Source organism: Halichoerus grypus, chromosome 10, assembly GCF_964656455.1.
Source record: "Halichoerus grypus chromosome 10, mHalGry1.hap1.1, whole genome shotgun sequence".
Taxonomy (NCBI): domain Eukaryota; kingdom Metazoa; phylum Chordata; class Mammalia; order Carnivora; family Phocidae; genus Halichoerus; species Halichoerus grypus.
Genome location: NC_135721.1, coordinates 137,244,138 through 137,258,509, shown reverse-complemented (window position 1 = coordinate 137,258,509; position 14,372 = coordinate 137,244,138). Strand labels below are relative to the sequence as shown.

At 52.1% G+C, this 14,372-nt stretch overlaps 1 protein-coding gene across 1 annotated transcript in view; it reads left to right on the top strand.

Moving 5' to 3' along the window:
* Positions 1-12,539, top strand: part of TAF4 (TATA-box binding protein associated factor 4) — a 69,897-nt gene extending 57,358 nt beyond the window's left edge. The window contains exon 15 of the mRNA XM_078057347.1: positions 11,055-12,539. Within this exon, the coding sequence (XP_077913473.1) occupies positions 11,055-11,222 (168 nt within the window). The 3' untranslated portion in view covers positions 11,223-12,539. The remainder of the gene's footprint in view (positions 1-11,054) is intronic.
* Positions 12,540-14,372: the final 1,833 nt, after the last annotated feature.

Genomic DNA, 14,372 nt, shown 5'->3' with positions numbered 1-14,372 from the left:
ATCATGTGTTCTTTTTGCCCAAAGGATTCTTTTTTTTTTTTTTAAGAGTCTTTAATTTTACTTGGAATTGGTTATTCTGGGTTGAGTCCCTCCAGCAGCAGTTTCAGGTGTGCTTTTATTCCGGAACACCTTCTCTCCTGTTGGGTTTACTCGGCTTCCTCTTTGGGGCTCCCAGCTGTGGGACGTTGTGTCGACTTTGCTGTCGGCATTCATGCTTCCCTCCAAGCCACTCCTGCCTCAGGGCCTCTGTCGGGCTCGAGGCTCTGCTCTTGTGGTTTGGCCGTCGTTCCTCAGTTTCCTTTCTAATTTTTCCTGACTCTAGCACCTCCTGAGTTCTGCGGATTCCAGCTTATGTTGTTCTCTCATGACTGCTACCATTTTCTTAATATCTTTTAAGTTGTTTTACGGTAGAACATTACAGTTTCGGTCTGTTTTGTTAATACGCATTCATGGTGTTTTCTGTTGTCTGTTGAGATGTCATTCATCCTCCTTACCTTCTTTTTCCTAGTACTGACTCGTGTGGGATTTGGCCTTAGTGCTCTCCTGTTCTCCTTTCATGTGAATTTAGTTTTCTTGAACTTTTAAGAGGAGGAGGTGTCTGAGGTCGTCTGTGAACTGCTCAGAGCCCCTCTGACGTGGTCTTTGTATGGTGATGGAGGCGTGGCTGCTTGTCTCTCAGGCCCACGGCACTGCTCCCCTCCCCTCCGTGCTCCCAGACCACCCTCGGTCTCCACTGCCCCTGTCCCGCTCGGCTTCGATATCCCACCTCACGGTCTTATCTGCGTGAGGCCCTCAGCCGCTGCCTGCCTTTCCGAAGACCTGCTGGCTCCTGGGGTTTCCAGGCCTGGTGGTGCCCGTTTATGTTTCTCTAGCTTGTCCTGCACAGTTTTGTGGTACCATTCAGGCTTGTGGTTGCCTGAGGCTTATCTCCGCTGACTTTGCTCTAAATACCGTCTGCTCGTTTTAGGTTTTGCCGTCTGGTTGCATAAGTCTTACGTGGGCCTTTGGGAAGATCAAGAAACTGCTGCCCCTGTTGCTGCCTTCCCAGAATGTAGTGATTTACTTTAAAAAATACAGCTTCATTTAATTGAAAATAGTTTCAACCTGCAGAAAAGTTGGAGGAGTAGCACACAGAGCTCCATTAGTTTAGGTTCTTGGTTCTGAACGTTGCATCCCATGCACCTCATCACGTGTCTCACGTGTACGTGTGTGTGAGTGTGTGTACTACATGTATGTACCGTATGTAGTCTTCCTGTGGTGGGATATCCTGCACCCCCAAAGGCCGGCGCTGTAAGGCGCTGTCTGGCACGATGCCGCACAGCCTCCCAGGCAGGAAGTCCTCCTGTCCTCCCACCTGCTCCCACCTCGCCCGCGGCCCGGCAGCATCTTCGGCTCCCAGCAGGGACGTGTGGGGCGTCCGGCTGGCACGCCACATGATTCTGTCCGAATGTCCCCGTTCTGGACAGTGCTGAAGAGGACGGGATTGCGTGTGTAGGTGACCCTCCGGCCGGGTCCGGTGACTGGCAGAGACGCCTCCGTCTCGATGGGCACTCTGTTGTTGAGTCCGTCACATCAGGAGGCCTGCGTGTGGGGACCTTCCTGCTGGCTGCACCGTGGTCACGGGTTCACTTGGCTCAGCCACATTCCCCAGGGTCTCCTCCGTGGTTCCGCCAGCGTTTGTGGGCACTGAGTAAGGAGACGTTCCAGGATTATGTAGATGCTGCCCCTCCTCCAGCCTCCGTGTCCACTGCTGACGCCCGCCAGGCTCCGTGGCCACCGTCAGAGGTGCCAGTGTGCCTTCTGCGTTTGCCAGTTGTCTTCTGCGTACGAAGAGCTCTGCCTCCTCCGCCCATCCGTCCATCCGTTTGTCGGCTCACCACAGTGGCAGGGACCGTGGACACCTGTTGTGTTCAGTGGGTTGTAATCAATACTCTCGTTATTTCTAGATATGGGCAGTGGAAGCTCCTTCACGCTGGTTTCTATATCCTTTTGAAGTGTCTCCCTCGTTGTTGAAGCATCCTGGTCTGACTGGCCTGAGTGGCGTCCTGGAGCCTCTGGGGCTTCCCCGCCCCTCCAGCGGTTCGCCAGGAACCTGTTTCCCTTCGGGGAGGGGGGATGGCGTATGGAGGCCGGGCTCTGAGCTCTGTGTGTGCTGGATGCTGCGGGGCTCCCTGTTTCCAGGCCCGGGGGCGCTCGTGCAAGTACAGGTGCGCACGTGTGCGTTACCACCCTTCCTGCGTCCGAAACAGCCCTCTGCGCTCCTGCCAATACCCTGATGGTAGCCTGCACGCGGGGCTGCTTCCCAGCCTCCCCCTCTCCTTGCTCATGAGTCCTTCGGGAGAGCTCGGGTTCCCGTTATTCCCAGTGGGTCTGGCCTTCTGCTCCACGGGACCAGCTCCCTAGCCGCTTTGGCTGCTGGGGTCCTGGTGCCAGGAGGGGTGGGAGGCAGATAGGACGAGCCTGTTGACTGACTTTGACTCGGTGTTAAGATGTGTCCAGAGCGTGTGCTACAGAGTAGGAAAGGCGTGTGCTTCCAGGCCCGCAGGGAGAGCCGGCGCGAGGCAGCAGCTGGCGAAAGCGCGGGCACCCTGCGCAGCACAGTGGAGGGAAGCAGTCGCCAAAGACCGTCCCCGGGGGTTCTTTCATACGTTGTCGCTTTTGCCTGTTTTTGGACTTTAGGGGCATGCTTGTGCCTTTCTTCACCAGAGGTGGTGCTCAGTTCCTTAGTTCCTTTTTTTTAGTTTAGGAGTATTTCTTTGGGATATGTCTTTTTTAAAAAACTGTTTATTTTGAACTAATTTTAGACCCACGGAAAAGTTAGGGAAATATTAGTGCTTCTATGTACCCCTCACTGCACTCCACCAATATGAGTCATCCGTGTGATAGACTGTTAACAAGACCTTATCTGATTCTGTTTTTCAGATTTTAATTTTTTAAAATTATAATGAACTTTATGTTTTAGAGCAGTTTTAGGTTCACAGCAAAACTGAGTGAAAGTACAGAGGTTTCCCGTGTGCCCGCTGCCCCCACACACGCACGGCCTCCCCGTCGTCCACATCACTCACCGGAATGGTGTATGTCGCACAGGGATGAGCCTACACGGACACGCCGTCGTCACCCAAAGTCCGTGGCTCACCCTCGGGTCACCCTGGGCGCCGTGCGCTCTGCGGGCGTGGACAGACGCATTGTGACGTGCGTCCAGCTTTAGAGTGTCATACAGAGTAGTCTCCCTGCCCTGAAACCCTCACTGCCCTCACCCCACCTCCCGCCACCCCAACGACCACTGGTCTCTTTACATCTCCGTCCTTGTGCCTTTTCCGGAAGATCACAGGGTTGGATTCCCACGACGTGTGGCCTTCTCAGATGGGCTTCCTTCACCGAGTGACATGCGTCTGGCTTCCTCCCTGTCTTCTCAGGGCTTGAGAGCTCATGTCTTGTCCGCCCTGGATCCTCTCCCACCGTCTGGATGGACCACGGTGTATTTGTCCATCGCCTGCTGAAGGACGCCTTGGTCGCTTCCAAGTTTTATCAACTGTGAATAAAGCTGTGCAGGTTTTGTGTGGACGTGAGCTTTCAACTCTTCTAGATAAATACCACGGCGCATGATTGCTGAATCGTGCGGTGAGAGTATGTTTAGTTTTGCAAACATTGCCTTCCAAACTGCCTTCCGAAGAGGCTGCGCCATGTTGCCTTCCCGCCGGCAACGCACGAGAACCCCTGCTGCCCCATGTCCTGGCCCGTGTTCGGTGTCGTCGGCGTTGTGGGTTTGGGTCCTTCTGATGGGCGTGTAGACGTCTCACTGCCGTTGTCATGGGCATTTCGCTGATGACACAGGATGAGGAGCGTGTGTTCGGGTGCTCGTCTGCGTGTCTTCTGTGGCGAGGGGCCCGTTCAGGTGTTGGGCCCATTTTTATTCAGTTTGTTTACTCTTGTTGAGTTTTGTGAGTTCTTTGCATAGTTTGGGTGATAGCCCATGACCAGATACTTCTTTTGTAAATATTTTCTCCATGCTTGATTGTCACCATTTTCCCATGGGTGACCTTTTCCTGTCATGGGATCTCACCCAGGACCTGTGGTTCCTCAGTTCTTCCCTGTCTTTCCTGATCTTGATGCTTGTGAAGTGTGTGGGTCACTTATTTGGTACAAAGTCCCTTAATTTGGGTTCATCCTGTGTTTCTTCATGATTAAATCCAGCCTCCATAATTTTGGCTAGAATGTTGCAAAACTGATCTGGTTCCCGTGCGTCACGTTGTCCGATAACTTTGACCACTTGGCTCAAGTGGCATCCGCCAGGTGGAGGTGCCGTGGGCCCATGCCGTCCCCGTCCCGCTGTCTCTGTAGCGGTGGCCATACTGTCTGCCTGGGGCGGGTTTTCTTTTTCCTCCCCCACGCGTGGCAACTGCCCTTCTGCTGTAGAGGGAGCTGTCCCTCTGCCCTCTTCCCCCTCCTGCTTGCTCACTCAGTGACTTACCTGTGTGAGCATGTGTGCTTGCTTCTTCCGTGGGGGATCCTCTGTCACCACTGTCCACATTTGGTTGCCCACGTGGCCCCAGCTTCGGCGGCGGCGAGCTCCTATGTCCTCTCATGAACCCTCATTTTTTGAAGACTTCTTTCTCTCTCACGTTACAGAATGTTCCAGACTTCGCTTATGGTTTTCCTGCTGTAACTGTGGAATCAGCGCTGGTTCCTTCTGTTGGCTGTGCTCCTGGGTGTCCTGTCCCCAGGCCCCCTCGAGGGCCACACGCACACACGCTCGCCCGTGCTTGCTGTGTTTCTGTTCCTCTGTCTCTGCACTGAAAAGAGCGGCTTGTACATGGACCCCAGGTTCTCTTCTGCCGCCACAGGCCTCCTCCGGGCCGTGCCTTGCTGCTTATGTGAGAAACCTGGTTTTCGTGGTCCTCAGGTACTTACTTGTTCGATCCTAATTTACAGGTAAAGAAGTTTCAGAGTTGCTAAGCCCTGTGAGAAAGAGCCATACTAATTATTTAGAATATTTCTGTACCGTTCTTTTTATACCTACAACATCCAGTCAAAATTCTGCATTTCAAAGTTACTTAGATGGGTTTTCTTGCTATGGTTCTAATTGTTAATTTGCAGTACAGTTTAGTCGTTTTAGGTTCGTTAATTTGTAGTACAGTTTAGTCATTTTAGGTTCTTTTGTTGCTGTTTGTATTTCGTGTTGGATTCCCCCACATCTTGGTTGATTTGAATTGTTTGATTTAGGGGGTGGAGCATTGCCGGGGTTCTAGGGATCAGAGCTGTGGAAGCCCTGCAGACACAGAGTGCTATCCTCGCCCCCCCACCCCCCGTTCCCATCCCTCCTCTGCAGTCCGTCACCACTCAGCGCACCCGCGTGCATTTTCTTATATCCCCCCTTACCTTCCTTGAAGGGCCGTGTGCAGGCACCCTTTGCATGTGCTGTTCTCACTAATATATTCCGGAATTGATTTCTTTTCAGAAAGACCCTCCTCATTCTGTTCTGTAGCAGAACTGAGCGTACTGCGGCTGGTCGGCCTTGTCTCCCTCGTGCACAGGCCGCACGGTGTCCGGTCACTGTGCGCCCGAGCAGCTTGGCACTGCTGAGGGCGTACCGTTGCAGGTGAAGTGAAGTGCACGGGTAGTCCTGTTAGGAGGCGCCGGGCTCCAGGCTCCCCTCCGGAAGATCCTGCTGCTGTGTTCCCCCAGCCGGGTAGCGGGGTCCTCCCCTCGCCTCCCCTGCACTGTGCGTGGTCCTGGTTTTAGATTTTGCCAGGCTGACGGGGGATATGGGTAATCCGTTTCATGGATGTGCTTGAACAGGCACGTTCTCATGATAGGGTGGAGAGCTTGGTATCCATAACATGTACCTTGCTGATTATGCTGACCAGTTTTCGGAATCCTTGCTTATTTTTGTCCATTTGATGTGTTTTGTCCTAAGTGTGGTGACCTAAAGTCTCTGTTATTAGTGCGTTTCTGTTTTTATCTCCTGTGTCTCCTGTGGTTTTTGCTTTGCGGCGTTGGGGGGGCTGTGTGCACCGTTATCTGGTACCTAACTGTTCGAAGCTTTTCTTTTAATAGATGAATGAATTAAGCCCATTCACCTTTATTGATAATGACCAACATGCTTGGTCTTTTCTCTTTCATGATATTTTTATAATTATGTGTATTTTTTATGTTTGCTGTGATTATTCTCCTCTAAAGTGTATATTCTTTGCTCTTTAAAATTTTTTGTTTGTATTGAGGAAGGTTTATAATTATATTTGGGTGGTTATTTTTGCATGCAAACCTTATTAAATATCTTCTGTCCCTTGGTTTTTACTTAACTGTTCAGCTTCTTGGTTCCTGTTGGTTCTGAGCTCCAGTCGCTGCCCCCGAGCCGCCAGTGAGCCTGTCCACACCGTATTGTCTGTTCCCTGGCTCTCCGCTTCCTTGTTACAATACACGACCTTCCACCTTACCCCCCCACCTCCGCATTAGTATAAGGTACACGTTTCTGTGTAAGTGCTTATCCCCATCTCATTGTCGTGGTTCCCCCACCTACCTCGTGCTTGGATGGCGCCTGCCCTGCGGCAGAGCCCCTGGGCAGGCCTTGGTGCAGCGTCCCCTGACGTTTGTATGTGGAAAACGGTTCTTTTGTGGCTTTGATAGGGAGGACAGTTTGGCTGGATATAAAATCCTTGGTTTACACTTTCTTTCAGTAATTTTGTGTATGCTCATCCATGGTCACCTCACTTTGTAAGTTGGTTTTGAAAAGCCTGATGCCAGGTCGATTTTCTTACCTTTGTAATTTATTTTCTCTTTTTACCTGGAGGCCTCATCTGTTTCTTTGAAAAGTAATAGTTTTGTGAGGATACATCAGAGTTGATAGAATGCAGATTTTGGTCTCTGTTTTCCCAGAATGTTCTCTTGGATTCTGGTTTCAGTGTCTCTTGTGCTCCGTTGTCTGTTTTCCTTCTTCAGAGGCTCTGATAACGCAGTACTGGCCTTTGCTGGCCTGCCGACCCGCCTTCCCTGGGCCTGTCATTGTGTGTGCCCCTCGCTGGCCCGCCTTTCTTCACGGTTTCCCTCCTTGGCACCTTGTAGTTAACTTTACTCATTTCTGACATATTGTTTCCTTTTCATTTTTTTCTTGCATTTAGTCAACCCTTATTTCTTTCTGTTTTTAAGATATTTGTTTTAGAGAGAGAGAGAGAGTGTGCGTACGAGTGGGGGAGGGAGAGAGAGCATCCTAAGCAGACTCCACACTGAGCGTGGAGCGGCCCTGAGATCACAACGTGAGCCGAAACCAAGATTTGGATGCTCAACTGACTGCACTACCCAGGCACCCCTCTGCTTTTTCATCTACTTCTTTGTTACTATTTCCGGTTTTGATTCAGAGCAATTTTCATGTCCTCAAATGCTCAAGTACGTTTTTTGTTGTTGAAAGGTCTTACAGTGTTCTTGTTTTTCCAGACAGAATTGGTCTCTGATGTGTGTGGAATTCCATTTTCGGACTTTTTGCAGTGGTTCTTTATGGATTTGCTAATCTTCCTCCTGTTCATTTTTGTGGTAGTTGGGGGTCTCGCAAGACTCGCGGTCTGATGGCGCCCTCTTCTGCCAGTGCTGGAATGTTGGGTAGCGTAGCCGGTTTTTGGTTTGTGTTGGTTGTAGGGGGGTCATGTGTCCTTTGATGGTGAGGTTCCTGTCTTGTGGGACCCTAAGTGTCCCTTTACTTCCTTCCCTTTCAGCACCTGGTTTTCAGATGGCCCTTGTCAGAGGCTCTGTTTTCCGAGGACTCTGCCCACGCCTGTCCCTGTGTCTGTGCTCTGGGCGCTCAGACTGGGGTGGACCAGCAGCCATTCTGGGCTGGCTTTTGCTGGACCATGGCCCCTCGCGGTCTCCCTCATCTGTCTTTTTTTTTTTTTTAAAGATTTTATTTATTTATTTGAGAGAGAGAATGAGAGACAGAGAGCATGAGAGGGAGGAGGGTCAGAGGGAGAAGCAGACTCCCCGCCGAGCAGGGAGCCCGACGCGGGACTCGATCCCGGGACTCCAGGATCATGACCTGAGCCGAAGGCAGTCGCTTAACCAACTGAGCCACCCAGGCGCCCTCCCTCATCTGTCTTTGCTCTGTGGGTGCAGTGGGGCCCTGCTGAGGATGGGCCAGTTCTGCTCATTTGGGGTCCTTTTGGAGCAGGGTGCTCCCCGTCTTCACATTATGCTGATGGCGTGATATCTGTAGAGACTGGTGTTTCCCTTCTTGTTCTGAGTTTTTTGGGGAGAGAGAGGGGAGCTGCTGGGGTGACTCGATGGCAGCGCGCTGTCTCCCCCTCCCGTGAGTGGTGTGCATCCTCCTAGGGTGAGTGCCTGAGTATCTTTACCGCGGCTGCGTCTGCGCAGGTGTATCTGCGTTCTGGACGGTGAGGGCGCAGAGATGGGTGTAACCGGGATTGGGAGCCGCGCCATCGCGAGGGCGAGCAGAGGAGCCGTTTGTCCAGCTGCAGCCGGGGGCGTGGGAGCAGCCTTGAGAGTCACCTCGCCTGGGAGCCACCTTGCTGTGCTTCCGGGCCGCCGGGAATCGGGCTCGCCAGCCCCCGAGGTGGAAATTTCGCTGAGGCAGTTCCCGAGGGGCCCAGGGCTGGGGGCGCCTGTTCTCGGAGTCGTGGGAAGCTCAGAGCCGTGCCAGGGGCCCCTCCCCCCGTGGGTCATGCGCCGCCTCTGCACAGCTCTGGGCTCCCAAGTGAGGCTGACCCTGCAAGCCAGGTGGGATGTGGACGGAAGGTGTTTTTTCTTTCCATTTGGTTTTGCATCAAGTGTTTGTTGGCTGTCAGATTGATTGTGGCATTTTGACCATGGAAAGGTTGCCTTCAAAAGAAGTAGCTTCCTTTTGTCAGTCTTTCCAGTGGTCCTGTGACAGGGAGGCTCCACTTGCCGAGGAGGAAGCACCGGAGCCTACGTGCTGCGGCCAAGGTCGTTTTTTTTTGTTTCTAGCCCCAGGGCCTGCAAAAACAAAGCAAACTAAACAGCCCTTGATGGGGTGTGAATGTTGAAGTTGGTCCTGCGCACCACTGCGTCCCAGGCCCGGCATTGGCCCTTGCCTGGCAGAGTTTTCTGTTACTCTCCGTCCGCAGGGGAGGCGGGTGGCTCAGGGCCCCTCCCTCAGGCTCTGCCCGCCCTGCCCGCCCTGCCTGGCTGGCCCCACGACCCTGGAGGGAAGACGGTGAAGACGTGTCCTTCCATTTTGGTGTGAAATGGAAGAAACAGTGTTATCCCATGTAATTAGAAGTACTTTGACTATCAAGTAGGATATCTTTGAACATAGGCTTTTTGTAAAAGTCCCTAGAACCACGAGAAGTTACAGTTTCTCACTGACCTTTAGAGCGTGCGCGCTGCCTGGGCCTGCGGGAAGTGCGCGGCCAGCCGTCCTGGGCTGTGCTGACACGTGCCCATCAGAATGCTTTGACACCAGTTTTGATTTCTAAAATATATTGCACTAAAGCATTATTCATCTCGGTTTCTGACATTTAGCACCTGTTAATTGGCACCTGAAGCGGGTACCTCGCCCTTGTTCCACCCGTTTGGGCTGTTGAGCTATTTGGAAAGTAGGAACATCACATGTGGTCCAGAATGGGTCACGAGTGTTGCAGAGGTATTTCAGTCCGTCGTGTAAGGTAGGGCCTTTGCTCTCCGCGTGGCCTCACCTGTCCCCGTGAACCTCGAGGTCAGGAGTGGTGTCTGCAGGGGAGGGGGGGAGGGAAGGCTGCTGTCGGCGGGCAGCTTTCTTCCTAGAAACTGGCCTCTGCTTGGGCCTGCTGGGCTCTCCCTGTGGTGTGCGGGGTCCAGAGTAGCGGGCCCGGATGGCCGCCATGCTTGCGTTCCTCCTGTTCCTGCAGACTTTGTTTTCATCACACGCCTTTGCAGGGGCGCTCTTTGTGTCTTGCACGAAACGCTTTAGGGCTGTTGCCTAGACTCAGGGAAACGCCGAGAAAACCTGAATCGTTCTTCGAAACAGGGAAAAGTAGCCACCACAGGGACTAGCCTGGAGGAGGGATCTTGGCGGGTAAGGGTGTCTGAAGGGGGTGTGAAGTAGTGTAATTGAGGTTGAAGGTGCGTGCGCACAAGGACACGAGCAGCCGTGCCCCAGCCTGGTGGAAGGGGACTCAGGTGGCGATGGACCAGGTGCCCAGAGCGCGGTGTGCTGGGTGCTGTGGTCCTCGCCTGCCACCTGCTGGCCGGCTCCCAGAACTGTGGCCTGGTCTGGGCAGGGCTCTTCCGCTGTCGGGGAATTCTTTCCTCCCACCTCCTTAAGCTTGAGAACAAGCTGTAAAAATATCCTTGTCATGTTTGCACCTGAAACATACCTGAGTGACTTTAACCATCAGAATACAGACTTAGTTTCCATTCCGAATGGAAAAACGAGCGCTAATTGGGAGTTGTGTGGTTTGAGGCCCCGGAGCATCGGATGGAGACACAGTGCTGGAACCACAGGACGTGGAGGCTGGGTGGCCATGATGCCTCCAGGAAAACGGCCCCGGTGACTCTGTGTCCGTGAGCAGGCGTCAGAGACTCGCAGAAACTCGGCCTTTCCTCCAGCGGTGCAGGCCCTGCGCTGAAGCGCTGCTGTCAGCTCGGGGAACAGGGCAGTCCCCTCTTGGCCTCGGATGACCATGGTCGCCAGAGTACTGTGCCCCAACAAGCTAACCGGCTGACCACCAGCCTGCCCAGTCCAGGAGTTTAGACTTTGTGGCATTGGGAATGTGCCTTTGTCAGCAAAGTGGGGATGACACAGTTGGGCCCAGGTGTGACATCAGTCCCGCCTGACCTCCTGGACACGTGCCCCTCTGCTCACACCCTCTCCCCATTAGGGACTCGTAAAGCACTTCGGCTCAAGGAGCAGGCCTGCAGGAAGGAGCCTGTCCCCAGCCTGGCTTCCTCCAGCATCAGGGTTCCTTAAGACCCCTGTAGGGAAGTGTGAGTGGCCCCAGGCATGCAGTCTGGGGGCCAGCACCTGGCTCTGCCCCTTCCTTCCAGCGCTGTGGGTCCTGCCCACCTGTGCGCACCACTAACTCGGCTGTCTTCTCCTTTCTCGTCACCAGGGCTCGGGCCCAGGCTCGGCGGTCCCAGGCAGCTCCGGTGTTGGAACCCCCAGACAGTTCACGCGACAAAGGATCACGCGGGTCAACCTCAGGGACCTCATATTTTGTTTAGAGAATGAGCGTGAGACAAGCCATTCACTGCTGCTCTACAAAGCATTCCTTAAGTAGCACAGGGCGGGCGCGGCAGCGCGGAGGGAGACGCCTGGGACGTTTTTATATATTTGCAGATTACGCCTTTTGTAACAAGCAAATGGGATATTGTTTAAAAAACAGCCACCTCTTTACAATGGAACAGTTTTTTATTCCTGTTTCTAAGTCAACTCTTCAGTATGGAAGAAAACACGTTTCTGTAACAGAGAACACAGAGGCCCGTGGGCACTCTGAACGGACAATTAACTCTTAACTCATCTTTGATTGAGTGGCCTTCTTGCCAAACAAGCCATATATAAAAACTGATGGAATCGTTTAGCAAATAATTAGCTGCCCTCTGTCACCTCGTAGCGGTTTCTACATTATTTGTGCATTTTGGTTTATTCAACCCAACTTATTGCGTAGGTGTGTGTCTACAGCGATGACCTCATTTCATTTATTTTATTTTTGTATTAGTCAGTTGGCAAAGCAAACTGATTTTTTAGACTATTTATGTCCCCGTCCCCTCCCTCGCCAGAGTCCCCGAGGAGCACGGAGCTCACCGCGCGCTCGCCCGGAGTGTGGTCACCTTTCTGCTCAGGAGAGGCTGCGCGGCGGCTCCTTCCGAACGTGTGCTCGGCATCTGTACAGACGCGTTTTATTTGCTAGAGTTTGTAAAGCTGTAAAGTTAAAAGAAATGAAAACCTTTTCAGCATAAATATATTTTACTTGCACTGTGTTTTTTAGCTAAAAGTGGAAACTTAGATGAAATAAAAATCAAAGTTGAGAAGAATCATCAAAAGACTGTTTCTCAGTGTGAATCAAGTGTTGAAAAATGGTTGGTGTATTTTGTCAGTAATTGTACATAATTTTTGGCACATAACATGAAAATGGCTATGTAAACTATAATTATTTTGCTAAGAGACTGTAAGCAAGCTGTGGGCCAACTTTACAGATGTCCAGAGCAAAGCCCCTTCTTTGTACCTATTTTTTTATTACAAATATACTAATTGGTTCTTTATATTTTCAGAGGTTATTGTATTAAATTGTCTATTGATAGTACTTTTATGACTGTAAATACTTTGGCTTTTTCCGTGTGAATCCTCACGTCAGACTTTACTTCGCGCGAGTGTGAACCGAATGCTGATCAGTATTTTTATCAATACCTGAAAACTGTTACACCTTTTATTTTGTCTTTTAGGAAATCCCTGTCTTTCCATTTTTTCATGTAAATTTTGCACAGTTACTTGTTCATATGTAAATATTTTACTTTCAAAAATGAAGTTTTTAATTGCTATTGTTTTATATAGGATTGAAAGAAAATTAACTCCTTTATTAAAAACAAATTTATCTGTATCTGTTTTGCCTATTTTTCCCGGTTTTCCAGGTTTAGATTCTGCTACCAGAGACTCAGCCCTGGTTCCCCCGAGGTGTTCATTTATGAGCTACTTGTTAGAATCAGTATCTAAACCCCAGCGACTCTAGTAGAAATAACCTTGCCTCCAAGGACAGGACCTCCGTGCTGCAGGGTAAGGCCCGGTGTGAGTGGCGTCCGAGGGCCTGAAGCTGAGCTTACTCCCTGCACGCTCGGGTCACCTGGGCCACCCCGCCTGCGTTCCATTGCTGGGGCACCTGCCCACGCAGCTGGGGCACCCTGGGGAGAGGCAAGGTAAGGCCCCGGGGGGTCCGCGCACAGGCACGTGCCCTGGTGAGCCTGGCAGGGCGACGTGATGGCCCCAGCACCGGGGTGGACCCACAGTGACGGAGATAGACGGGGTCTCCAGGAGGCCCCACCTCCTCCCTGCCGCCTCCTGTTGCAGGCTGGCCAGCACCCTGCCTCTCGAGCGCTGCAGGTAGCCAGTCGTTGGCGTGCTTGGGGTTGCTGTCCAGTTTTCACATTGATTTTAACTAGCTGGACGATAACCAGCAATATGTGGCCTTCCTTACAAGTTACACTGGAAAATACCGCTCTCATTAGGGAGCCTTCCAGTATCTCCAGGGGCTCCCTGATACACCACAGACTGGGGGGCTTCAGCAGTAGAGGCCTGTGTCCCCATTCTGGAGGCCAGAAGTCTGCGGTCGGGGCTTGGCAGGGTCCGTGCCCTCCGAGACCATGAGGGGGTCTGTTCCGGGCCTCTTCCCCCAGCTGGTGGTGGCTGGCATCTTGGACGTTCCCTCCACGTTTTCGTGGTGTTTTCTCTCTGCATGTCTGTCTTTGTGTCTGAATTTCCCCTTGCGAGCTCCAGGACACTGGTCACACCGGAGTAGGGCGCCAGCAATGACCTCATTTTAACTTGACTTCCGTAAAGACCCTGTCTCCAAGTAAGGTCGCGTTCTGAGGTTCCGGGGGGTAGCACTGCACAGATCTTTTTTGGGGGGGCGGGAATCACACTCACCTGTAACTCCTGTGATGGCGGGGGACGGAGCCTCTGGAAGGAAGCACTCGCACCGTTTCGAGTCTCCCGTCCACATGAAAGGGCCGGGATAATTTAGTGATTAGGTCACACTTGTACTTTCTAACCACAACTACTTTGTTTTTGTGAAGTTCTTGGTAGTTGGTAGAGGACAGTTGTACTTGGATTTCTGTAGGTGTGGCTGATTTAATGTCAGTTTCTCTGCATGTCCTCCTGGGTCCCGTCGCTCTGCCAAGGACAGTCACAGCCAAGGCAAAGCCCCTGACACCAGCAGGAGACCCCGTGCGGCAGAAGCTTTGCCAGCAGACCCGAGACACATGTTTGTCCGTTGTTTTCCCCTCGTGAGACTGTTAACTGCTGCTCAGTGTCACCCCACAACACGTTATTAGTTGTGTGACGTCAGGTTTGGGAACTTGGGTGGGCTTGGAGGTCGAGGGCAGGATGGTGTGGTCCGGGACGTCTGCTCTCTCCACTCCGTTCCCCAGAGCACTGTGCTTCCAGTCGAGCAAGAAGGCAAGAACAAGAAATAAGGCATGAAGTTTCATGAAGTTTGGAAAGGAAGAAGGCGAAGAAAGAAATCACAGATGACGCCATTGTGCCCGGAAAGTCGTGAAGAATCCACACGTATGTTACTGAAGCAGAGATCTGAATTTCATGAAATTGTAGGGAACAGGGTTGGTAGCCAGAATGAAATGTGATTCTGTATTCCGGCAACCAGCAGCCAGAAAGTGAAAACGGGTCATGAACGATAGGACCAAGAACGCTGGGATACCTA